Here is a 27,552-nt window from a genome sequence, read left to right as displayed (position 1 = left end):
GGGCGCAGGACTAGGATAGGACAAAGCCCTTCATCCTTCTTGGGCACCAGAAAGTAGTGGGAATAGCGGGCACCAGAAAGTAGTGGGAATAGCAGCCACAGCCAATTTCTGATGCCAGAACCCTCTCTATGGCTCCCTAGACCAAGAGAGCCACCACTTCCTGGTGGAGTGAGGAAATATGGTCTTCCGTCAGCCTGTCACAAGTGGGTGGCATGGGTGGAGGGGTAGTCACGAAGGGGAGTAAGACTCTTCGGACATCCTGGAGAACCCAGTGGTCAGATGTTATTGACTTCCAGTGGTGCAGCTGGTGGTGTATCCTGCCTCCCACTGGGTGCCCATGACGGTCGCAGGGCATACGAAAAAAGGTTAAGAGTCTGCTGCTGCTGAAGGAATGGTGGACTGGGCTGACCTCTGGCTACCTGATCAACAGGGTCTGTGGGTACTAGCTATGTCTGAACTGGGGTGGCAAAGTGAGCTAAAGAATGATGATGGATTCAACCCAGATCTGTGACTGGGGGTGAGTGTCTGAATAGTTTCAGCGCTCCGCCCATCATCTCCTTGTGTTTGCTTTGTTCCCCTTAAGTTGGCAGGGTATGCCTAGACGTGGGTCCCTTGCTCACTTTGCCACTGGATTCAAGCTAGCCTGGCTGATGAAGGGTGTTACCCAGAAACCGGTCCCAGAATGCTTGTTTCCGGTCCAGGGAAGACATGGCTTGGCAGTTCGGGCTGGACTGTTCCCATGAGGCACAGGGTCAAGACTGATTTGCATATAGCTATGTCTAAATTGGGGTGGTAAAGTGAGCTAATGAATGATGATGGATTCAACCTAGATCTTTGACTGAGGGTGAGTGTCTGAAAAGTTTCAGGGCTCCGTCCATCATCTCCTTGTGTTTACTGAGTACTCTGCCAAGGAAGGGCTGGGAAGCTTGCATGCTGTAGTGGCTGGGAAGGTAGAGAGGACGCTGAACATCCTGTGATTCTGGGCAAATCACTTAATCTCCCCGTGCCTAATAAAAATGAATGTGTCCTCATGTAATGCAACTGGTGCTATGTAAAGGCTCTGATACCCGATTCGGGTCAAGTTCGCGCTATACAAAACTGTAAAAAAATAATTTTTTTATAGTGGGAGAACCGGTTTCAGATGGGTACACTTCTGGTTGAGGCACCTCCATGCCTCCATAAAAAGGTTTTTCTTGACAGCCACAGAGGGTGGTGTAAGGTCCAGGACCTCGGCCGCACTTCTCACCACCATCAACACCACCACCACTCCAAGATAGAATGGGAAGAAGAAACAGGATTGGTCATCAGTGATAAGCAGTGGCAGTTCTGCTGTGCACAGTTAGAATACCTTTCGCCGAACTATAGACTTAGGCTAATACATTTTAATTTCCGGTATAGATTATATTGCACACTGTCACAACTGTCACGCATGGGCTTGCTTCCAGAATTAAGATGCTGGATATGTAGGGGCTCGTAACGCCACGTTTACCCATTTGGCCTGGGATTGTGGAACCATAGCGCAATACTGGGTGGAAGTTTTTAGACACATTGAGTGCATAACCAACACTACATTACAGCTTACACCTCTAGTGGCATTATTAGGATATGTTCAGGACGTGCATAGCAAACACCGCAAACTTACGGCAATGCTGCTGCTAATGGCGAAAGTAGCTATTCAGAGCAAAACACAGCACTGAGACCGCCCTCATCGCAGCAACAGATGACATTCGAACTCTACTGGACAATGGAGACACAGTCGCCCTCATCCTCCTCGACCTCTCTGCAGCCTTCGACACAGTCTGCCACAGCAACCTTTTACAACGCCTCAGAAACATAGGAATACAAGGAAAAGCACTTGAATGGATCACCTCGTTCCTCACCGGAAGAACCCAGAGAGTCCGCCTTCCACCATTCAAGTCCGAGGCCACTGAAGTCATCTGTGGCGTACCACAAGGATCCTCACTCAGTCCTACCCTCTTCAACGTATACATGAGCCCCCTTGCGGCCATCGCTCGCCAACACAACCTCAACATCATCTCCTACGCGGACGACACTCAACTGATCCTTTCTCTCACCAATGACCCCAGCACCGCCAAAACCAACCTACACGAAGGAATGAAAGAAGTTGCCGAATGGATGAAACAAAGCCGTCTGAAACTGAACTCGGATAAAACAGAAGTCCTCATCTTAGGCACATCCCCCTCTGCATGGGACGACTCTTGGTGGCCGGAAGCCCTTGGAAAAGCACCCATACCGACAAACCACGCACGGAACCTAGGCGTTATCCTGGATTCTTCACTCTCAATGAACAGACAAGTCAACGCCGTATCCTCATCCTGCTTCAACATTCTCCGCATGCTCAAAAAACCATTTCGCTGGATCCCCACCGAAACCAGAAAAACAGTCACCCATGCTCTGGTCACGAGCCGACTGGACTACCGTAACACCCTCTACGCAGGTACCACCGCCAAACTCCAGAAGAAACTCCAACGAATCCAAAACGCCTCAGCCAGGATCATATTAGACATCCCGCGTAACGAACACATCTCTAGCCACCTGAAAGACCTCCACTGGCTACCCGTCAATAAGAGGATCACTTTCCGACTGCTAACCCACGCACACAAATCACTCTACGACATCGGACCAGAATGCCTCAACTCACGATTGTCCTTCTACACCCCCTCCCGCCAACTACGTTCTTCCAGCCAAGCCCTCGCCACTGTACCCCGCATCAACAAGACCACCATGGGAGGCAGATCCTTCTCATACCTGGCAGCTAAAACATGGAACTGACTCCCCACCTACCTTCGCCTTACCCAGAACCACCTAGCATTTAGAAAGCAACTTAAAACGTGGATATTTGACAAATAATCCTCCTCTCCCCCCCTAAGCGCCTTGAGACCCTCTGGGTATGTAGTGCGCTATACAAATTATCTGACTTGACTTGACTTGACATTGGAAGAAGCCAAATGCACCCACGATGGCTTCATGGGTTGGGGCAGTGACGTATTGCAAAGACCAATTGTCTGTTTTTTGGGAACTGATGCCGAGCAGATCTAGACCGTCTGACATTTGGGAACTATTTGCTGCTTGGCTGTGATCTGATGGGGTTGACTATCAGAGAGAATGACTAGCTGTGTGATAGGTAGAAATCATATAGTGAGCGTTGTGAGACATCAAGATCAGAGCGGAGTATAAGAGAGACATAGCGTGACGTCTTAGTGGACGGGGTAGAAATATTCATGTGCCAGGATGATGCAATGGTCAAGATAGGAGAGACCGCACTAAGTGCCTCCTAAAGCTGGTTTTCTGACGTTAAAGGATGGGTGGATGGGAGGGACTTGTAAGAGTATTTGGGATTCTGTTGGGGTGGTGGGGTATTTGTTTTTCTTCTTTGTTTTGTAGACTGTGTACTAAGTGAATTACACCCTATGTATACCTCGCTGACTGCCCCTCGGAATGTTGGCTAATCAAGCTGTGTATTGGTATCCGGATATTTCGCCGCCGGCCTCAGTGTTGTAAGCAAAAGGCAGTGTACACTGTGAATCTGCAATAAAAAAAATTTTTAAAACACCACCACCACAACAAAGGAGGCTTTCTCCTCCCTAGCCATGGTAGGAGGAGAGACCATGCCAGTATCTGGGGAGTTGTCCAGCCCACTGGCATCTATCTACCAGATCCTCACATCAGTTGTCCGGATTTGAGTCTAGGGGCTGGTATTCATAAGGGTCCAGTGGCCTCTCCCAATCTTCCCCAAGTTCTAACCCATAACACTAGGGCTCACTAGGATTCAGGCTCGGCCTGGATGGAATGGCTCCAGTCAGCGTCGGAGTCGGCATTGGATGATGCCCAGCCGGCTCCATCTCGGAATCGGGGATTAGAATGAAGGCAGTGCCACCGGTGGGCGCTGGGGACGTCTGCAGTGGGGCCAGACCCGGGGATAGTTCAAGGTGGCTCAACCGTCCATGGATCCAAGGGGCCTGATTGGCAGTAGGGGTGAACCCGCCGGCGCAAAACCAGTTTCGGCTCCTCCCGAACCTGTGGAGTCCAAGGGTGTGCCAATGGGGAGGGGTCACCCAAATATGAGTCGCATGGCCTCATAAAACTCACAGAGTTGGGTGGGGGTCGCTCCGGCTCCAGGATCCTCAGGGAGGCGTGGAGACCAGGGGCTGTTTCTTTGTATGGGCGTGGGGGCTCTGCCCCCCTAGTTGTTGCCTCTGTATATACTTTTTAAAATCAAATGAATGCATCCTACCTGCTGCCCTAAATAGTGATCCTTCATCTAATCTTAAAGTTCTGCCCTCCTCTACCGGGTGTCTCAGAATGTTCCGGGCTTACTTGATTTCAGCCCTTGCTTCTGTGACGTGCTCGAGTGAAGGGTCACTCCTCCCTTGCGAAGTTCACCACCCTCGCTGACTGACTGCATTTGGGCGCTGAAGGCTGCAGCCTGCGCTTTCGTTTGCCTCTCCCAACTCTTCACAGAGTGGGGTGAATCAGCCGGCCTTCCCTCACCCCACTCTGTGAAGAGTTGGGAACAGGAAGCCAGGATTGCAGGAAGAAGGGTCACGACCTGCAGGCAACTCGTGGAGCACTTTGGATTGAGAGAACGAAATTTGATTAATCTCAGACACGGAGCCCAGGAGTTTTATTTTTGAAGCTCTGCCTGTTCGCTGCGACGCGTTTGTTTCCACTTGATTGTGCCACTTGAGCACTCTTCTGTAGTCGTCCTCGAGATCCGATTGGGTCAGTGTAGCCAGGTAATTAATTTGTAGCCAGGGACGGGGTAGGTGACCTGTTTCTATATTTCTGCTTTGAAAGTCATTGTTCAAATCAGCAGCACAACGTGGAATATAGAATTACTTCGGTGCGCTGGCATGTTACATTGTTCAAGTGCACCCCGTCAGCCTTGCAGGTGCGTGCCTTGAAAAGTTCATTGCTTTTCAGTAAAGTCAACTTTGCTACTTACAGGAATAGTGAGCTGAGAAGAGTTTTCATTAAAAAAAATGTAAGGCATACCCGAGGGACCGTTATTTTTTCAAATATGCTGTCGCAGTTGCCTAGAAAACACCTTTAGTACTGGGGGCCTCATTTATGAAAAGTGACGCATCGCTGCGTGAAAACAGCGATGCGTCACTTTTCATTGCGCACTCCTTGCGACATTCCTGATGCGTCATATTTAATATATGACGCATCATCTCGCAACGAGTTACAGATACGTCAGTATTTCTGACGTATCTGTAGGCACAAAAGTGACGCATTGCTGGAGTGTGTCACAAAAGGACGCAACTCCAGCAATGCGTCCTTTCACATGGGGAAAGCCCCATGTGAAAGGGGTTGCGTCACTCTTACGCCTGGTGTGAGGCAGGCGCAAGATTTTGACGCAACAGCGTCCTAAAAGTGACTCAGTGAAATCTCATAGATTTCACTGCGTCACTATTACAAGGCTTTTTATGGGGGAACGCCCCCTCTGCATAAATTATACCTGACACAGGTATAATGTGGCGCAGGGGTTTAAAAAGTGACGCATCTACCTAGATGCGTCACTTTTTAAATATGGCGCAACAAGGCGCATTTTTTACACCGCTGGTGCGTCACAAAAAGTGACGCACCGGCGGCGCAAAACTGACGCAAGGCCCTGGGTTTGTAATGGAATATGCATTTAAATGTTGAACATTTTCCAGTCCCCACAAAGGTTTATTTCAAATAATCGCAGTTTAGCAAATAAGTATTTTATTTCAGAAACGTGGCTCTTCACATTTTTATGTTTTAATGCAGTAAATATAGTGTCTGCTTTGATGATTGGAAACAATATACAAATTGTGTCAAGTGTGCAGTGTGGTGTTGTACTGTAGAAACATAACTGTAAGATAACTCATTGTATCCAAGGATGCTGTGCTTGCCTACTGATGGAGTTTCACAACTAATTCTTTCAGGGGGTTGTCATTCTACACTTGTATGGATCCAACTGAACTTGGTGCCTGTCTCTCCCACTTCTTCATCCATCACTTTGCTAAGTGCCGTGTACCATAACAAGATAGCACCACGGCAGACCTCCAGCAAGACACGAAAACACTTCCCACATAGGAACAAAACAAAAGAAACACACTTCAACCACACACCTTACAAGATGCAGCGTGCTACCCATGTACGCAAGTGCTTCACAGCACCGCAAAGGTAGTAAGCGCTACACAAATATTGCAATCCAATCCAATCAGTGTGAGGAGGAAATTGAAGTAATACGTAGCAACAGAAGAGAAGAGTGATGGAGATAAAGCAGGACAAGGAGAATAAAGGCGGAATCGAGTGATATGTATAAATGGGAACAGGTAGAGGCAATCTTATTAAGAATACAACCGTTACAGAAATTGAAATGGATTCGAATAAACTAGCTTGGTGTGGCAGGGCATAGAGAAAGGAACAGAGTAATGGATGGATAGAAGGGCACAGAAGGGCATCAAGGGTACAAAAGAGGGGTATTTTATTTCTGAATGCCATCCACAAAATATTGTGCTACAGGAGTAATCTAGGTAGACTATCAACTACCAAAATATACCTCAGTTAAGTATGAATAGCTGCATATAGATTTAATATCCTTAATTCAAAATCTATACACTTTGAGACACTCACCAATGAAGTCCCATTGTGACAGTTGCACTCGCTCACTACACTTGCTTGTACACACTAATTCAGGATTAAGCCTTACGCCCCAAAATTCACAATTAAGCTTTACGCCTCACCACTTTCAAAATCCACCAGCCGCCACTGGTGGAGATGGCTCAGGCACACGGTAAACTGCAGAGCCAGGCCTCAAATATCGACATTCCCTAGCCTCATTTCATGGCTTAGACGTACAGGCCAATGTCGAAGACCTTTTTGACTTCTTTTTCTTCTTCTTTTTGTGGGTCTTGCCGGAATGCCCGGGCGACTTCGACTGCGCCTATGATCGATGGCTCCACAACCGATCATGGGATCTTCCACTCTACTGGGTTCAAGACAGTCACAGAGTTGCATGTTGAGCGGCAAGGAACTTGAGTGACGCTCCCTCAAGGCCTTGGGGTCATAGCATGACAATCGATGCAGCTTTTGGCATTGTGGTTTCGCTTAAGACACCAGAGACAGAAGAGATGTGCATCCATCACTGACATTTACCAGGGACAGGCGCAATAGGGCTTAAAACCAGCCTTCTGGACATCTCTTCCACACTAGGAGGCAATGTCTAAAAATTCTTTGATAAAAGGTCGAAAAAGGTCAGTCAAAAATTGACTGGGGGTAGCAGTTCTCCCAGTCTGAGCTAACTGGTGTGGAAAAATAAGAACTGATGTCAGTACGCTGGGTTGGCGCCTATATAGGCATCGTGCACAGCACTTCCAGTGCGGACGATGGTGACAACCCCATGCGGAGCCAAATGACGTCACCCGCCGACGTGCAGGGGTACCGCTCCTACAAAATTACTGGATCCAGTCCGATGCCTAGGGATAATTCTAATGTAAGGAATCTGCAGCTATACGACTCTATCAGATATGTTTTGCCAGATGAAATAGGTTTGGCCAGTTTATTATGAAACGTTAGGGCCTCTAACAGTGGATTGCTATTACATTATGTTGCAGGTGGTATTTAGGTATTTGGTTACATGTAATCTCACACTCTACCATAATAGGCAAGGGTTTTGGTGTTAGTCACCCACTCTGACAAAGGGAGTAGAGTTTCACTTTGATGATTCTTGTTAGACGTTTGCCAACTATAATCTTGTTATAATCGACGCACACCGCACCCGTACTTTAGCAAACTTAGCGCCGTGATATCCCTTTGGGATGATTGTTAGCGCTCTACAAGAAACCCAAATAAAATAAATAAATACATATTTGATAAATGTATGCCTAATAGTTGCCAGTGTATACATACTTCGATGGGCTTGTGTTGTATGTAGGGTTAATCCATTGGTAAAGGCTACAGGCCTTATCGGGTTACTGGGAAAAGTTATGCCAGATTCGCTATGTGTGGTGTATTTATAATGAAACATTATGACAAAGCAATAGGCCTAACTTAGGTATTGTGCAAACATGTGTTAAACACCATCGCTGCTGATGGTATTCTCCTCCTGTGCTGATAATGATCGAATCCCATTGTTCATGACGAGCTCAGCTCGTCATGAGCACACGAGAGGTGTACCTCATGACGAGCTGAGCTCGTCATGAGCATCGAAGGTGTTAGAGGCAATGGGCATTTTAGGGTGAATTGTTATTAAACTGTGCTAAAGCCTGTAGGAAGGCATTTTGTTACATGGAATTATACAGATTACCGTAGTAGGCCAGGGTGTTGGTGCCCCACCTTAAAAAAAATCCTGGGGATAGACAACTTGCACTACAGTAATCCTCATAAGGCTCTATAAGTAAGGATTTTATATTGTTTTGACCACAGTATTTTGTACATATTTCTATTCTTATTACGGTATGCCTTATGGTTGTCTTATGGCTTATGATCAACACAGTAGGTCTGAGTTAGTTATGGTGACGAGTCAGTTATAAAGGATATATGGTTATAGTCCCAATTGTTTATAAAAATATGTTACAATAAAGGAAATAGGCCAGACATACTGATTGTGAAAAGGATATGTTAAAGTCAAAAGGCATTTAAGGGTAGGTTATTATTATTAAAGTATTAAATTCTACAGAAAAGTATTTTGTTACATGCTAACCAACAGATTACCATAGTAGGCATATGTTTTAGTCTGGTTACCTCCTCTGACCAAACGGTACAGAAGATTTGCACTATCAGAATCATTGTTAGGCCCTCTTAGAAGAGATAGTATTTTGCACTGCCAATTGTAATTTTATAAATGATGTAATTTTATGACTTTGCCTGATAACAGCTAGAGGCCCTCTATGAAAAAACATTTCCGATGCCATAGGTCTGAACTGTTTATTATGAAAGGATATGATATACGCAGTAGGCCTGACTAATTGATTGTGAAAACCATATTAAAGTTTACTGTCATTTAAGGGTGGATTGCTATTTTGCTGCATTGAAGCCTACAGACAGGTGTGTTGTTAAATGAAATGTCACAGATTACCTTTGTAACAAGCATTAAAAATGCAATAGGTCTCGCAGTGACATTATTTAGAGCTATTGATAGTGTAAATTACATTGTTTTTTGTGTGTTGTTTTTATTTTGTAAAACATAATGAAATTGAATTGTAATTTTAAATAAAAGTAAAAAGATAGTACTAAATGGCCTAATGGGATATATACAGACTTATTGTGTCTAACTGTAAACTATATGTGTTTGGTAGAGGGCAACATATATTGTATATGTTTGTGAGTAAGATGTGTTGTACTGATGGAGTATTTAGATTAGAATGAAGGGGAAGATATGCAGATAAAAGGTAAGGGAATTAGGGTAGTATTGTAAATGGCTAGGCCTTTTACTTTGGGTTTGGTTTTAAATAGATAAATAAAAGGCATGTACATTTACAATGCCAATAGCTCAAACTTGTGTAACTGTGCGACCTATTGCATTGCAAATCCTTGTTTAACATAGAGGGTAAGCAAGCACCAAACTACGTGACACTTCAGGTATAGGAACACATGGAGAAAAATATTGCCTTTCAGCAGGAAATTGTATAGTCTAAGGGCTTTGTAAGAAATACTAATTACTACTCCTACTCCACCACCTTCTACTCCTACTACCCCACCACCTACTACTCCTACTCCACCACCTACTACTACTCCTCCACCACCTACTACTACTACTCCACCACCTATTCCTACTACACATACTACTCCTACTCCAGCACCTACTACTACTCCTACTACTACTCCACCTTCTATTACTACTACCACTACTCCACCACCTACTACTACTACTCATACTCCACAACCTACTACTCCTCATACTACTCCTACACCTACTACTACTACTCCTACTCCACCACCTACTACTATTACTACTCCTACTACTCCCATTCCACCACCTACTACTACTACTCCACCACCTACTCCCACTCCTACTCCACCACCTACTACTACTACTCCTACTCCACCACCTACTACTACACAATTTACTACTACTCCTACTCCCACTACTCCTACACCACCTACTACTCCTACTTCAACACCTACTACTCCTACTCTACCACCTACTACTACACAATTTACTTCTACTCCTACTCCCACTACTCCTACACCACCTACTACTCTTACTCCACCACCTACTACTCCTACTCTACCACCTACTACTCCTACTCCACCTACTGCTACTACTCCACCACCTACTACTACTCCTACTCCACCGCCTACTGCTCCTTCTCCACCACCTACTACTCCCACTCCACCACCTACTACTCCTACTCTAACACCTACTCCTCCTACTATTCCCACTCCACCTACTACTCCTACTCCACCTACTCCACCACCTACTACTACTCCTACTCCACCTCCTACTCCATCACCTACTACTACTACTCCACCTACTACCACTACACCACCTACTACTCCTACTCCACCACCTACTACTACTCCACCACCTACTACTGTTACTACTCCTACTCCACCACCTACTACTCCTTCTCCACCACCTACTACTCCCACTCCACCACCTACTAATCCTACTCCACCACCTACGTCTCCTACTACTACTCCTACTCCACCTACTACTCCTACTCCCCCTACTCCACCACCTACTACTACTCCTACTCCACCTCCTACTCCATCACCTACTACTACTACTCCACCTACTACTACTACACCACCTACTACTCCTACTCCACCACCTACTACTACTCCACCACCTACTACTATTACTACTCCTACTCCACCACCTACTACTCCTACTCCACCACCTACTACTCCTACTCCTACTACTACTCCACCCCCTACTAATACCCCTCCTACTCCTACTCCTCTTCCATACTCCTACTACTCCTACTCCACCACCTACTACTCCTCCTACTACTCCTACTCCACCACCTACTACTACTCCTACTCCACCACCTACTACTCTTACTCCACCACCTACTACTCCTCCTAGTACTCCACCACCTACTACTACTCCCCCACCACCTACTACTCCTACTCCTCCAACTACTACTCCCTCTACACCACATACTACTCCTATTCCTACTCCACCACCTACTATTACTACTACTCCTACAACTACTCCACCACCTACTACTCCAACTACTCCTACTCCACCACCTACTACTCCACCACCTACTACTCCTACTCCACCACCTAGTACTACCCCTACTATTCATATTCCACCACCTACTACTCCTACTACTACTCCTACTCCACCGCCTACTACTGGTAGTGGTGGGTAGGGTGCTGGTGGGTATAGTGGCAGTGGGTAGGGTGGTGGTAGGGATGGTGGTGGGTTTGGTGGTGGTGGGTAGGGTGGAGGTGGTGGCCAGGGTGGTGGTGGTGGGTAGGGGTGGTGGGTAGGGTGGTGGGTAGGGGTGGTGGGTAGGGGTGGTGGGTGTGGTGGTACCGAGCAGCCCTGCCTGCCGATCACATAAACTCCCCGTGCCAGAATGTGCCCCTGTGTAACGTAACTGGAGCTCATGTAAAGCGCTCCAATACCTTCAGGTAGAGTTTGCACAATAGAAATCTGCATAAAAAAAGCATTTGCAATGCAATAGGTCTTGCTTTTATTTAGAGTTAGAGCTATTGGCATTGTAGTAACTGTAGAGACGTGTATCCTACGGGGCACATGTCAAATCGGAATAAGACAGCTCACTCGGTTACTGCACCTGTAGAAGAGACCTGTGAGTGTAGTTCCCAGTAAGCTGACTCGGTTGGTTAATGCACCTGCGACAGCGGAGGCTCAATGGGTAAAACGCATGCTGCAATAGCGTGCCCATGCACCTCCTGCAGAGAGCTCTATGCCACATGCTAAAGGCCTAAAGATAGTTTGTGGTGTTAACACACCTGTTGCTCTGATCTCTCACTCTCTGCGTCTGTTTGAACTCAGCAGGTCACTTGAGTGCTAGTGAGATAGTTCAGCGGTTTATGTCCACGGTGCTGAGATCTCTTTCTAACCTGCAGAGTAATGTGTTCACGTCCTTGATGGCCAGCGTGGTGGGTTCAAGCGCCTCCTGTAGAGATCTGCGCCTAGCTCGTTCTGTAAAATAGTATGTGGTGTTACCGTGCCCCCTGATGTGGCCTTTCTCTTTCTCTGTATATAAAATATACCGATCACTTGTTTGAGAAGTAGTAAAATGGCTCAACGGATTATGCGCCTGCTGTAGAGATATTCATATAACCCGCTGGGTGATCTACAGACAGAAATAAAGGTGCTAATCAGGTTAATGAGCCTGCGCTTCCCCGGTCATCGTGTGCTGGGTGGTGTGCAGTCTGCACTGGTGTCCGTGCCAGCACGCCACTCTCCCCCTTCCCTGAGTGCACTGGGATTGTACGTGTTTCTAAGAATCTGTGGCTCACGGACAAAGGGCAATTTGCAGAAGGTCAATCGAAAGTTCCCAAGAATGTCGCTGTAGGCTCCCCCACCTTAAGCAATTTAGTATCACCTACTCCCTTGGCAATACCACCACAGGAACCATAGATTGTTTTGTGACGGACCCCAGAAATGATGCTTTTGCTCTGATCACGGTAGGGAATTGGATTTTTTGACTCCAGGAAGTTAAAAAAATAGTTACATTTTACTGAAAAGTCGAGAAATACCACAGTGCAGTTTTCACCTTGGTTCAACCTCACAAACACAAAGGCACACCTACCCAAAACTCCACTTGCCCGAAACACTATAAAAGTGTGCTGCGTTCGCTGTTCTTTGAAGAAAACAGCTATACCATTTGTTACCACCTTTGATCCAGATGTCCCTGGAACTTTGCACTGGTACACAGACAGACAGTGCTGCGTGACCAGGACGGCATCCTGAGGGGCTGATTCACAAGACCCCGCGAGATACATCTCCTGGCTGTACACTAACAGGTTTCTGCAATCCGCGAGTATCTTGTTTTGGGTACTTATAACTCACGTTCGCTCATCGTGCCTTAAGTGTCATAGTAGATATATTTAACTCTGCGCCACGTTCAATGTTTTGGCTAATGACACATTTGGGATCGGAACCTTCCTAGTGCACGGGGTCAAGCTTCCTAATGCACACAGCAGCGCTTCGCTTTTAACAATCCCACTTGGTCAAACAGGAAAAGGACATTTATTTTCACATCGTTTCCATGGGGTTTTCAATAGAAAACTCAAGTTTACACAGTTGGACTGCTGGGAAGTATGAGATATATCGACATTAATTCCACGTTTTAAGATCCTATGAAACCACGCTGTTATCGACAAGCTGTTTTATTAGCTTTGTCAGCCATTTGCTGCGAGTTTGTAGGTCTTTTAGTGAATGAGTGTTCATTTTGGGGTGGTCCATTCACGAAAAATGAATAGAATCCAGGGTCTTGTCTTTGGAATGGCATAAGAAAGTATTCACTTCTTTTAGAGTTACTCTTGGTTGGTTACAAAACAAGTCCCCTGGTGTGAGGGGCGCGCTCGTGTGCAGGCAGGCAGGCTGTAATAGCGGCGCAATCAGCAAACCTTTCTCCTGAGGGGCGGGGGAAGGAGGCAGCTCCAGCTCGAGCTGCAAAAAGTGGCCGGCTTGAACATTAAGCATGGCGGGCTGCTGCATATGAAAGTGTAATTTTCAAGAAAGAAATGGTTTGGGAAGCCCGCTATAAGAAAAGTGTGTGGCTGTGATTTTTCTAAATGAAATGCTGCATGCCAGTGAGCTGCACGTAACTAAAATAGAATCCAGGGTCTTGTCTTTCATTAGAGCACTTTGCAAAGAACCAAACGTCATGCACGTTTTTTCGGCACATGAAGATTAGATGATTTGTAAATTAGGCCTGTAACCAATGTCGTGAAAGAACCAACACCGCCTCTCCCCTACCTCCTCCACCACCCAGGAAAGCACAGGAATGACGGCACAAATGAAACAAACAAAAAAAAAAACGGGGCGTAAACAGGATACTGAATCCCGCCCCTCCAGGACTCCCTGACCTGCCTCATGGTTGCCAAGGCAATATTTCTAAAAATATTGTCGCGCTACCGTAAGGCAGGTCATGGAGTCCTCGAGAGGCGGTATCCAGAGCAGACAAATCTGCTAAACAGGAGCTTTTTCCAATGGCAGGCCTCCGTTTCGAGAGGCCTGCCAATGAAAAAAAGGGGCGTGGCTTCACGCCATACTGAAATCCCCTGCTCACAATATCTCTTTGCCTGCAGCAGCGCATGCGCTGCAATGCAGGCTTCGACCTAAAAAGGATATTGGTGTTGGTTACTGCCTCTGTCAAACCCTCGGGAGGTTGGAGATTTGGCACTGTAATAATTATTACTAGTATCTCTTCTTAGCTGTGTGCTAGGATCTTGTAATACAAAAATATATATCCACTTAGATACATAGAGAGCCTCTTGGCCATCTCTGTTCTGCCATGGGTCTGAGTGTCATTTACACTCTGCTTCCATCCATGATGATAGCGTATTGAATGGGGTAATGGTGTAGACCACATCAGTCATTGGCTCTCTTACCCTATGAATGACAGTATTTACTGATCACATGTACAACCACCTGAAAATGAGTGTGCTTCAGTGTCATGGCTGGTTGGCGAGTCGTTGAGCTTTCAATTTTCTCCTTTTATAGTTCGCCTTTCATTTCTTTGCTCCCCATCTTTTTATTGTAATCTTTCTTAAGAGTATAGTACTGCTCTCCAGGCAGTGCTAACAGATCGTTTGCTTGCCGCTCATTTAATCTGCAGTGCGCTGGATCCCATATGGCCAATTCCTATAAACCAAGACACCATTATAGAATGCTATCGTCCATAGTGTGTCATTGTTTTACAATTCCAAGTTAGCATTTTTGTCCTAAATGTGGTGGGCAAGCTGGGTCTTTAAAACAACAATAGCCTGTTTACAATACCTCTGCAAGACATACACCTACTGCTATGTTTAGTTTCATTATTGTAAGCATTTGTTTGCCGTGTTTAGATGGCTGCATGTTTTTTTTCTACTTGCATTCTTATATTTATCTTGGAAATGTTGTTGAGCCTGTGTGTTTTATTGTGGCTGTGTCAGAGGCTGAATGCAAGAATGAGTCAGTGGATGGAAAAATGGATGCACAAGTGCAAAGACGAGTGACAGAGCACACGTGTGCTCACTTCTCGAGTGTCTAAAACCATCAATGACACAAAAAGCAGTTTCATTCGTAAGCCAGACAAATTGTGCCATTGCCAGTGCTTGTTTAATGTTCTTCAACAGCCAGGGCTTAGGAAACAGAAGGCCTGGAAGCCTCACTGTGCAGACCTCCATTCAGATGCCTGATCTCCGATTTCGAATAGTGGTCTTGATTGGTGGCTTAAGTGGGCTGACAGAAACGTAACTAGTAGTCCTTTACAAATGCAGTGGCATAAAACATGTGAATTAAGAATCCTGTTCTTGTACTCTTCTATTACAGTACTAGGACCCACAGACAGCTCTTGCAATGCACTTAAATACCGACAGTCGCAGCCCCTGCTATTCCAAAGGCAGCTATACTACATTACCTCAATCTGACCTCCTGCTTTCCAATACTGTGACCCAAAAACAGCTCCAATCCACCTCAATCCTTTGATTGCCGGCACAGACATCTATTGCAGTGTAAAACCAGAGAAGAAACATTTCTTGTCAGGCTGTGAGGTGGCATGGTCACGTTCAGACTCTTTCCAACTGAGTATGCCAAACTATAGTGTTTTAATAAACTCCAAAAGAAATAACAATAAATCTGTTTTGGGAGAAATTGGGCAGTTAGTTGAAAAGGGGAGTGAGTCCATCTAAAGCTCAAAATCTGTCAGGTTGAACCTAAAAAAAATCACTAAATTAAACTGTGCTTAACCCTCTGGTTGCTTGGCACGAAAGTAGTCAGTCTTAACTTAGAGGAAATGTGTAAATTATTCATACAGCAAACAAACAGCAATAACCTGAAAGCACAACATAAGAAAAATCCCACACCAATTTAAAAAACTAGAGTAAAAATTAATAAATTACTTGACATCAAAATAACAATAATCCAATCAATAGAGCCAGAGATATGCAATTTCAAAATATCAGGTAAGTATTGAGTCTAAAAGCACTAGCGCCACTCGTGGTTATCTGGCTGTGGGGCACCTGGCTGTGGGGCACCGAGTGAAAGTCACAAGGTCAGGATACACGCCGTGGAGTGCGGGCTTGATACAGAGGTCAAGTTAGTTCCACTGAAAACATTGGCTTCTAAACTCCAACACGAAGAGTTATTTTCATGGAGAGGAGGTCACAAGGAAAAAAAAGAGCATCGCATATGGTAGTTGCTGTAGGGTAAAGAGCAAGTTGGGTGTCGCAGACGGATGTCACTGTAGCGCAAAGATCCTGTTGGGCACCACAGACATTTGTTGTTGGAGAGTCGCATTGATGATCACCTCGGGCTGTCGATCCTGTAGAGCGAAGTGCAGTTCTTGCATTGCTGGTGGTACCTCTAGAGCGAAGAGTCCGTTTCACAGGAGCATTGGCCTTCAGAGCAGGTGGCAAGACCTTGGTGCGAACTGGCCTATTCGTGGTCACAAAGAGACCCAACTACAAGATTTCTCCTTTTCCTCCAGGAGGAGCTCAACTGATGCCACAAAAAATCCAGAACCTGAGAGGCACCACTTGGGGATCAATAACTCACCCCAGCAGAGACCAGCAGGGCTCAGACAGGTCCAGTTGCAGATCCATTCAAGGACAGTGCAGCAGGCCAGCTGGGCAGTTGCAAGGAGACCTCTGGAGCGTGTTATGGCTCTGTAGCTCAGAACAGGAGGTCAGTCAGCTGACCATTGAAGTCACGCAGCCTAAGATGAAGTGGACAGGGCCATTCTTCTTTCTCAGCAAGCAGGACAGGCCTCAAGCAGCCGAGCAGCATGGTGTCCTTCTTTTGTAGTATCCACAAGCCCAGGAGTGTACTAAAGAATAAGTCTGAGGATCCCATTTTTATACCTGATGCCACCTGAAGTGAAGAAGTTTCTGGAGTTTTCCTCCGACAAAGGTGTCTGGAATGTCCTGCTTCCCTGCTTCGGTCCCATTCTGTCTGAGGGCACAATAGGCTTGTATAACATCCTTCGTGAGTGTGCTGGGCCAATGCCTTAAAGATAACAGCTCTGTCCCCATTCAGCCAGGATGGCCCATAATGTCAACACCCCGACCCTCGATTGTGATACTGTCTAGGAGGACTACACAAAGGCTACCTGCCAACTACACATAATCATGTGATCCAGGAATAGGCTGCAGGCAGTAAATGGTTAGGACAAGAAAAAGGCCACTTTTTAAAAGTGGCATTTTCAGATTTGTGATTTCACATCTGACTCTGCCATTAAAGAGAGTTTTAAATTACAATTCCTTAGATGCCAAACATGACATTCCTATTGACTTCCAACCAGAAGGTATCCCTTATTAACTAAAAAAAAGGTAACCCATTGTTATCCTATGGAAGATGTAGGCCTTGCAATAGTGAAAAATGAATTGGAGATCACATGTAAAACTTGAAAGTACACGTCCAACTTTTTAAATACACTGCATCCCGACGTATGGGCTGTTTAGGGACTACCTCTGGGTTACTTATATATATTAAGAAGGAAGGTTTAGGCCTGACAAAAGGCTTATTTTGGCAGGTCGAAATTCAAGTTTAAAACTGCACACACAGGCTGCTATGGCAGACCTGATACAGGACTTATGGAGTGACTTAGGTGTGTGGCACAATAAGTGCTGCAGGCCCACTAGTGGCAAAGGATGGTGTGTCATATAGCATGCCTTGGACTCCTCCTCTTTGTGTGGCCAATCAGCACTTTTGCCTACAATAGCAGGACAAGCAGGCTTTTGGGCTGTGTATTTGTTTTTGCAGCTGCTATTAGCCAAGACCTTTTGATTTTACTAAAAGTATAAATATACTTACTTATAGGTGTTTTCAGAAAGCCTTCTTCACCTATTGGTCTGTTGTTGTGTAATTTGCATTTTTATTCAGCCCACTTCAACAACTAGTTGACTGAACTGTGAGTGATGGTAATCTGCTTTTCAGGAGTACGTCCAAACACAAAGTAGTGTCATCAGTGCCAGGGACAATTGAGGCAATGTGTGCTTTCAGCACCAAAAATATTTTTGTTCTTAACCGATGTTAGTGTTTTGATATTTGCAAGGGCCCCGAAACTCCCATAACAATAACGTTTTACAACAAAAAACAAGAAGCATTGACAAATCCAATAGGCTGGCACTCAACTCAAGACCTATTGGCTTGAATTTAACATTGGTACAGTGTGAGAGAAGACGTTTGTGTAAAATAGCAGGGTGTGAAACAAGCATTTACAATGCAATGGTCTCGGCATTCTTAAAGTTAGAGCTATTGGCATTGCTCATGACATTATTTTTATTTATGCTTTTGTTTTTAAAACATAAATAAATGGCATTGTCATTTACAATGCCTATAGCAGGTCATAAGCCTCCTTTTGTTGGAGTCTCCTGGCTGTCAGCAGTCAGGAGCCTCACACCTGATGCAAATGGAGCGGAGGGCTCTGTGCGTGTGTTTGGGGAGCTCTTTGCGTGTGTGTGGGGGGCTCTTGTGTGTGGGGGGCTCTTGTGTGTGGGGGGCTCTTGTGTGTGGGGGGCTCTTGTGTGTGGGGGGCTCTTGTGTGTGTGGGGGGCTCTTGCGTGTGTGTGGGGGGCTCTTGCGTGTGGGGGAATCTTGCGTGTGCGTGGGGGGCTCTTGTGTCTGTGGGGGGCTCTTGCGTGTGTGGGGGCTTTTGCGTGTGTGGGGGGCTCTTGCGTGTGTGTGGGGGGCTCTTGCGTGTGTGTGTGGGGGGGGGCTCTTGCGTGTGTGTGGGGGGGCTCTTGCGTGTGTGTGTGGGGGGGCTCTTGTGTGGTGTGTGGGGGGGCTCTTGTGTGGTCTGTGTAGGGGGCTCTTGTGTGGTGTGTGTGTGGGCCTCGTGTGTGTGTGGGGGGCTCTTGTGTGTGTGTGGGGCACTTGTGTGGGTGTGTGTGTGTGCAAATGCAATACGTCTCGCATTTGCGACAGAGTAAGCTATTGGCATTGTAAATGACAATACCATATATTTATCTGTTTTCAAAACCAACACATAAATAAAAAGTTTGTCATTTACAATGCCAATAGCTCTAACTTTTCCGAAGGCGAAACCGTTGCATTGTAAATGCTTGTTTTCCCTTTGTTGATGAACTTGCCTGCTGGACTATTTGGAGCTGTCTGGTGGGAGACCAGACTTGAACTTTCCTGATTACAGCTCCATTCTCCTTGCCATCAACTTTTCCTTAGTGGTCTCCAACTTGATCCCTTTTCCCATGCTAAGTGAACTCTATGGAACCATCCTCCTGCTTTTGTTGTGGTAGCAAACTCAAACCTGAACCATCCTCTTGGTGGATTCTTTTATTCAGATATAGATTTAATTTGGCTAACTCTGTGGCTTTATACTCCGAGCTGTAAGACTCATGACTGAACTGCTTATAATGTGACTTATATGTACTGATTTTGGATCTTTATTACAATAACCTAATTATCTAAATGTGTCTGAGTCTTTTATTGTGTCTTAATATTTTTTCCATGGAAACTGTGCTAATAATTATCTGATGTCTAGTGCATGTCAGAGAGTGTTATAATCTGAGAATAATGTACTTAAACTTGATCACTACCTCTAACCGGCCGTAATCTTTAGTTTACTGAACCCCCACCCTGCCCCTCCCCCTCCCCACATTAGCGCCCCGCAGCACTCCCACCACAGGCTCCTACTGTTGGGTTGATAGGGAGATGTAATGTGATAACGAGGACTATTTTTCCCTGTTATTTATGCCTATTTTGGTATACACTGCTTTAGCTCCCCAAACGTTTTTTTGTAAGATCAAGACCAGTTGGCAGAAGTTTATATGGTCTTATAAGAAAACCCAATCCCATTTAAAAATAACCAACTATACTACAAAAAAACTACAGGGTGTTTTCTGTATTTTTTTTTTGGTCTGGTGGGCTAGTTTCTACTGTTGATTTTCCAGATGTTACCACAAATATTGCCTGCTAAAAGCACAAATGCATATAGCCTCCCATACTTTGCAAAACAGAAATGCAACGTGTCCGTAGCGTACAATTCCAAAACTGCCCCAGTTTTCAAATGGGAATCAGTTTTCCAGCTATCTGACTATCTATTTGGGACCACTTTTATTTGCAGCCCTTATCTGTTTTCTGTCCTAGTCACCCTCGCTAATAACAACACCTGAGAGGGAGACCTCGGCCTTCTGCTGCTCTGGTCGCTGTCTGATATGACGAATGGGCGCGCGCAGCAATGAATGTCAGCGCCTGGGGCGCAGCAGGTGACCCTGAGTCTGAGACCGGCCCTGGCCTCTGCTGGCTCTGCCCATTCACTATTTGTTGATGGTTTATGAGAGGGGCGATCTGCTAACATCGCCGCACCTTTCGCCACGGGGGGAGATGAAATAAAAATAGACTTGTCGACTCTCCTAGTTTAAGCTACCCATGATGTCACTCAGCGATTAAGCATGCTAAGCAAAAATATTTCTTGAGTAACATTTGTAGTAAAATGAGGCATTACATCATGCCATTGGGCCTATATGAAAGACTTTCATCCTGCTATAAACATGGACAAAGTACAATAAAATCTCTATTATCGCTGCGCAGGGAAGAAATGACTTGATCTCACTTGCGATTAATGTTGTCCTTCATCGCTTTCAAATATGTTTATAACACATTATTTTTTGTTTATATGTTATTGCCATGTTACTTGTGCATACAATGTTTCGTTACTTCATATTCTTTCATCTCTATTTTCCTCTTAGTCGCCATTATTTTTGTTTTTTATTTGAACTGATATGACGAATGGGCGCGCGCAGCAATGAATGTCAGCGCCTGGGGCGCAGCAGGTGACCCTGAGTCTGAGACCGGCCCTGGCCTCTGCTGGCTCTGCCCATTCACTATTTGTTGATGGTTTATGAGAGGGGCGATCTGCTAACATCGCCGCACCTTTCGCCACGGGGGGAGATGAAATAAAAATAGACTTGTCGACTCTCCTAGTTTAAGCTACCCATGATGTCACTCAGCGATTAAGCATGCTAAGCAAAAATATTTCTTGAGTAACATTTGTAGTAAAATGAGGCATTACATCATGCCATTGGGCCTATATGAAAGACTTTCATCCTGCTATAAACATGGACAAAGTACAATAAAATCTCTATTATCGCTGCGCAGGGAAGAAATGACTTGATCTCACTTGCGATTAATGTTGTCCTTCATCGCTTTCAAATATGTTTATAACACATTATTTTTTGTTTATATGTTATTGCCATGTCACTTGTGCATACAATGTTTCGTTACTTCATATTCTTTCATCTCTATTTTCCTCTTAGTCGCCATTATTTTTGTTTTTTATTTGAACTCCTGCTTCCTATGAAGCAAACGGTAAATAATGTCCTATTTGTTATATGTATGCATTCTGATTTGTGCTGAAAGTGGTGGACACATGCTGATAAATGTGTAACTATCCACGTTCTGTAAAGTGTTCTAATGCACTCTTTGCCTAGATAGAAATCTTTTTTAACCTAAACAAGTAACTAAGCTTGCCACGTGGGGCATGGGTCTAACGGTAATTTAACCCCAGTTTGATTAAATAAATAAGTAAATTATAACATAGTATAAGAGAATACCTTTGTAAACCAGTAGGGTCGATAAATATATTTTGTTCAGTATAAAATTGCTGCGTATTGAGCAAAAGGGCAATTGGATGGGAATGGTGAAATGTGCAGCAGACATTCATGCAACTCCTTTCATTTCTGAAATCACCTCGATCTTATTGAGGATCAGACTTCATTCTAGAAAAGAGAGAAAAGATGTTCCTGCATTAGCATCCCCCTGGACAGTCTCACACGCTGTCATTACGGGAACTGCACTTGTGTGTGCCACGGCCTGGCGAGATCTGTATTTTAATAATGGTCAGTTTCATAGTTTGTATCGCTAAGAAGTTGCCTGATTTCTCTTAGACAACCCTAGCCACCAGTATTGGGTGTGTGAGAACTGGTGTGAGGCAAGGTTTCAGCAACCAAAGCACTAAGCCAGCATCATAATAAGTTGATCATCCGCGCCTGGACTGAACAAGCTTTTATACCCAACGAGCTGCAAGCGAAACCTAACGTGGGGCGGGACTGAGAAAACGAAACCTATCGTGGGGCGGGACTTCCGTTTTGTGAAGCCCGCGCCCACGGAGTGCCTGGAGGAGCACCGAGGGAGAGCCCCGCGGTCGGAGGGCCTTTGACCGGTGAGCGGAGCGGAGGGGGGGGGGGGAGAGAGAGAATGCCTGTATGTCTGCGTGTCCGGAGGGCCTTTGACCGGTGAGCGGAGCGGGGGGGGGGGGGGGGGGGAGAGAATGCCTGTATGTCTGCGTGTGTGTGTGCGCGACGGCGGAGGGGTGGGGGGCGGGGTGCGACGGCGGAGGGGAGGGGTGCGACAACGGAGGGGTGGGGGGGATGCTCGGTGCACGTGTGTGTGTGTGTGTGTGTATGCATGCGACGCTGGGTTCGCTGTATGTGTGGGTGCGTGCGTGCATGAGCGCTCGTGTGTGTCTGTCGCTGTTTCTGCGCATGCGCGTGTGGTGTAGCTGCTTCCCAGGAGACAGCAGCTGAGCGCGTTCGCGAGCGCGTGGCCAGCGGAAATCGCCTCCAGAGAGGCAAAGCGCGCGACAGACCCTGTCTCCTGGGAAGCATCGTCCCTGACATAAGATCTCGGCGGAGACGCGCTTACGCGCGTCTGTCTTTTAGCCGAGACCTAAAAACTAAAGAACCAATAAAGTACACTCTTGCTCGTGCCAAACTCGGAGGACTAGGTATAGAATTGCACTGTTCAAGCAGATTGGCTAACACAGGGTATACAGCCAACTGCTGCGAGGGAATGACACAAAGTGGGTCAACTGCACAGGCAGGATGGTCACGCTTGTGGTGGACTTGGCGGACCGCACACTGCACCATGCTCTGGCTAGCTGGACTTTGAGTCTCATGGAGATCCCCTTCAGTGAATAAGAGCTCTGAACTGCATTTCTAGCCTCTAAGTGAACAGCATGAGCAGCAATGTTCACATTAGGCAGATGCAGCTCCATGACTCTGAGCTACTGCTCTGACCTTTCTTTGAGCAGTAGCAGCTTTGTTTATCTTACCTGCTGGTACGACCACTGTTTGAGCAGTAGCAGCTCTTATACCCTGAGCTGTTGCAGCTTTGTGGCCTGGAGTCCCAATTGTGATGTCGCTATACGCAGCAGGAAGGTTGTAACCTAAGCTGTAGCTCTGCTTTCTCTATAAGCAGTAGGGGCTTGGCTTTGTTACCTGAGTGGTAGCTATGTCCTCTTTTTAAGCAGCAAGCATTCTGTAATATTAGCTGTAGGGCCCTTTCGTTTCCCCACTTCCTATCCAAGTCAGGATGCCCTATCTTCTGTGTTAGACAGTGTCAGGATGCAGAGTTCAGTAGTAGTGTGTAGTGGATAATACTTACCATTGGGAGGTGGTTTGATGTCTGCATCTACTTGCTGGTTGGAACTGTCTGACTGTCCAGATTCTAACAAGAAATAAAACAAAGAATGGTTTAAAATTAGAATGAATTAAAAAAATAAATCCAAGAAATTATAGCGTTTACATGTTTACATGTTGCAGGACTAAATCCCTAAGCTCTAAGTAGCTAGAAAGTACTACACTATTTTTATTTTGTATTTTCCCTCTTTGATTCTCTGATTTAACCTCTTCAAGATACCAAGCTCAGAAGAGCCAGAAGCTGCTGATTAGTAGAACTTTGGAACTGCCAGACCCATTTCTAGGTCCTGTCTAAAGACCCTTTGAGCTTTAGCTGTCTACTGTCTAAGGTCTACATACTAAAATATATAGATATAATGGACTTTTGATGTGTCAGTTGCTCTTGATTTCTATTTCTCGTTTGATGGTTTTTGTCCTAGTTTTTAGCTTATCCCGTTTCTCATCCTCATTTTCTTCTGCACTGTGTTCTGGCTGGGTGACTTGTGGCCTTCCACTGTTTGCATTCAGGGAGTTACATATTTCTATGTTTCTTCTAGCACTCCATGAGAGTGTATTTGTTTTCTTTCCCCCTCGTGTGCAGCTTCCTTCTTTAAATTCCCCTCCAGCTCTCTCGGCATTGCTTCCCAACCCCACAGCGATTCCATTGCTTCGCCACCGCCATTTTCTTCTTTTCTGTGTTTAACGCCTGTTCCTTTGCAGTTCCTTTGCTCCGCTGCCATACAGCATCTACCCCATCCCTAGAAGTTTCCTCACTCCTCCTTCAAGCATTAGTTAGTAAATATTTTATTTTGTATTTATTTTGAGGGTCTGGAGCTTCAATTTGCCCCCAGGCCACTCCATTCTTAACAAGTGCTATTGCATACTTTTTTTTGTTTTTAATACTCCAAGTTAGATGTCTGCTGTCTTGGATGGTAAATAAAAAACATTGCCAAAGCCAGTAGCTCTCGCCTTTGGACTCTATTGGCTTTCTCAATGGTTTGTCATGCTTTACAGCATTCCACATGCACCACACAAGCAAACTCCTGCAAAATGATGTGGGTACCTTTTTTTTAGTTACCAATCCAAATTGTAGTGGTATCTAAAAAAAAATCGTACAAAAGAGTCTTTTTTTCAGTTGAAGATGGAATGGCAGCAAAAGTAGAGACTTAAAAAACATAAAGAGCAGTGGAAGCAACATGGGGAAGGACGGGGAGACACAAGAGCACCACGGGGAGGACAGGGTATGCAGAAGCAACATGTGGTACGTGAGCACAACAAAGGAACGCACTGGGGACTTGCAATGGAGCGGGTGGGCAAATGTGTGAGCAACACAGAAAATAGAAGCAAAGAGTAGGAGAGAGGGTGGAAGAAATATGAAGGTTTGGGGAAAGCAATACAGAGGGCATGGGTAGGGACAGTGCTCAACTTGAGCCAGTGGTTTCCAGTGCTCATCACCGGCACTTAATCATCAACACCGGCGCTTTTCATGAGCACCAGTTAAGGACACATTCATTTATGGTAGGCACGAGGAGATTAAATGATTTGCCTGGAATCAGGGATATTGAGCTGACCTCGAGACTCAAATCTGGTTCCCCCAGCTCCGAAGTCGGCAGCGCTGGCCATTATGCTACATCCTCTCCTCATTTTCATGGTTAGTAGTTGGTTTTGTTTTAGGCGGTGCTAACAGGATAAACGGTCTGGTGCAAGCTGCCTCCTGACAAGAGCCCCACCACTTAAATCTTTACAAATTAACCACTGGGGGGGGGGGGAGGGAGTAAAAACGTTGAACGAGAAGGAGGGCATGTGGGGGGGGGAAAAGCAACATAAAAGGCATGGAGACGCAATGGGGAGAAGCACAATGGGGAACGCAAAAGGGAGGGTGGCAGGGAGAGGCACACGGGTGACATAGAGCAACATGGAGTGCAATGGGAGAAAAGCACATGAGGCAGCTCGAAAACACATGCACTCTCAAGGAATACTTAAAATAAAAAAGTAGTGCACCAGTGGAAGCAGAGATGCCAGCCAATAAAAGAGATGGTAAAGAGACAATGCAGCAGAGAGAAACACAATGCTGACAAGCTGGGATATAAATTAGATACAGGCAAATGAGAATGATGGGAAAGTCAACCAATGGGAAGCAATGGGTGGGCTCCAAGCCCCTATATCTCTTGGTAAGCCACATTGTGCCTGTCAAGTGCTGTCTGGTAGGTGTTAACTAAACAATTGGCAGCCACTGCATACAGTGTGCACATGCATACATGGTGATGCGTATGTGCATGTATACGTCATCACACTTGGCCACCGTAGCCTTAAAAACTATATCCAAGTAAAGGGTTTAAGTGTTGTGGGGCATCAGCAAACAAGCGATTTTTTGTTAAACTGGAACAGCATTGGAAAAAAGCATTATCAAAGCTAATAGTAATGCATTTAAAAGGTAAGACTGATTGGCTGTGCCAATACTTGTACGTTCTCTAATGAAAAGTGCAACAGGAAGCAAGTAGTCTTGCACTACTCCCATTCTCTTGGCTGAGTAACCTGACATTACTCTTTAGGGCAAGAATGCTTGTTTTTTGAGAATTTACTCATATTTTTTAGGTACCGCCATGTGGCTGTACAAGGCAAGACATCCCACCAACAAACAGGCTTGGTTTCGTATGTGGATCATAACAGAATGAATGCAATATTTTTAGCAAGCGATTTCAGTATGATGCCGCCAGCTCCCCTGTAGGGAGCTACATATGGTCATGGAGGGCCTCGAGCTCCTCTTTCACAAAAACCCCTTCCTAGAGCCAGTACTTATCCGTCAATGCCCTTTAACTGAGTTGTTTTTCACCATCTGGATATTTGTGGCCTGGCTGACTCAATGCACGAGCTTCCTGCCAACCTAGCACTTTGAAGGTTGCTGCATACTATTCCTGCCCAAAATCCATGGCCCAGTTCTGGCACAACAGTATTTAACTTCAAAAATGCCTCTCGCTAATTGCAATTGTAAACATGTTATCAGCTTACTCAAAATCTGTATTAGCACAAAGCCATTTTAGCCAGTAATTCTAACTCTGAAGAGCTAAAAGACCTATAATGACATCAAAAGTGTAGCCCAATAAGCACCGATGTCCCTCCTAATGTGGACAAACTAGGCAATGCCTTACCTCTGTACCTGCCCTTCCTGCCTCTCTACCAGCCAGCAAGGCAATGGCAGCTAGCTTAAATTAAAAAAATGGTGAGGTACGAAGGCGCACGACTCACCATAAATTTAGGAGTGGGAGCACGACCTTTACAGAACTTCTCCCTGCTGTCCATGAGCAGGAAATGGAAGGACTTCCTTCCTGCTTGTTCAATGCAGCTCTAAACAGTCCTGGAGCTGCTCTCATGCTGTGAAAGTAGCTCCAGGATTGGTAGGAGCAGGGTCACCCAGCGCTCATTTTGAGGGTGGGGGCCTGTGCCAGAAATCCACAGGCTGTTTCACATCCTTTGGATTGCTGGGTCCACAGTGCGCACGTCGGGCTGGCTGTCACAAGGCAGTCAGCCAATCCGACATGCACACTGTAGACAGGGCAGGACTGGCCATAGCTGGCACCAGGCAATCCCCCGGTGTGCAGCACGGGTGGGGGCCGGTTTTGGGCCCCTGGGGGCCGTTTTTGTTACAGGGTCGTTTTTGCAGTATAGCTGCAAAATCGGCCCTGTACCAAAATCGGCTGAAAACCGGCCCCGGCAAAGAGCTCAGTGGCACCTTCAACTAATTCCCCATCGAGTGGGGAGGGGGGCCGGCCGAGCACTTTGCCAGGGCCGGTTGTGGGTCCCAGTCCGGCCCTGACTGTAGATCAGTGCTGTCATCCTGCATTTGCAGGATTCATTCCTGCCCCCACCCTTGCGCTGTACACAGCATGAGCCAGGGCAGTGAAAAAAAAATAAAATGCCATTGACGTGTCATTTTATTTATTCGTGTTTGCCTGCTGCACTTGCAACAGGCAGGGCAACGATCCTGAGGAGGAGCTGCCCCTGCAATAA

General features: G+C 45.9%; 1 protein-coding gene across 30 annotated transcripts in view; it reads right to left on the bottom strand.

Annotated features, from left to right (window-relative positions):
* Positions 1-27,552, bottom strand: part of NFIX (nuclear factor I X) — a 1,679,708-nt gene that overhangs the window by 205,723 nt on the left and 1,446,433 nt on the right. For all 30 annotated transcript variants that reach the window (XM_086962266.1, XM_086962273.1, XM_086962361.1 and 27 more), the window contains one exon: positions 23,531-23,593. In XM_086962266.1, the coding sequence (XP_086818392.1) occupies positions 23,531-23,593 (63 nt within the window). The remainder of the gene's footprint in view (positions 1-23,530; positions 23,594-27,552) is intronic.

This window comes from Lissotriton vulgaris, chromosome 1_1, assembly GCF_964263255.1.
Source record: "Lissotriton vulgaris chromosome 1_1, aLisVul1.2, whole genome shotgun sequence".
Taxonomy (NCBI): domain Eukaryota; kingdom Metazoa; phylum Chordata; class Amphibia; order Caudata; family Salamandridae; genus Lissotriton; species Lissotriton vulgaris.
This window is presented reverse-complemented; position numbering and strand designations above follow the sequence as displayed.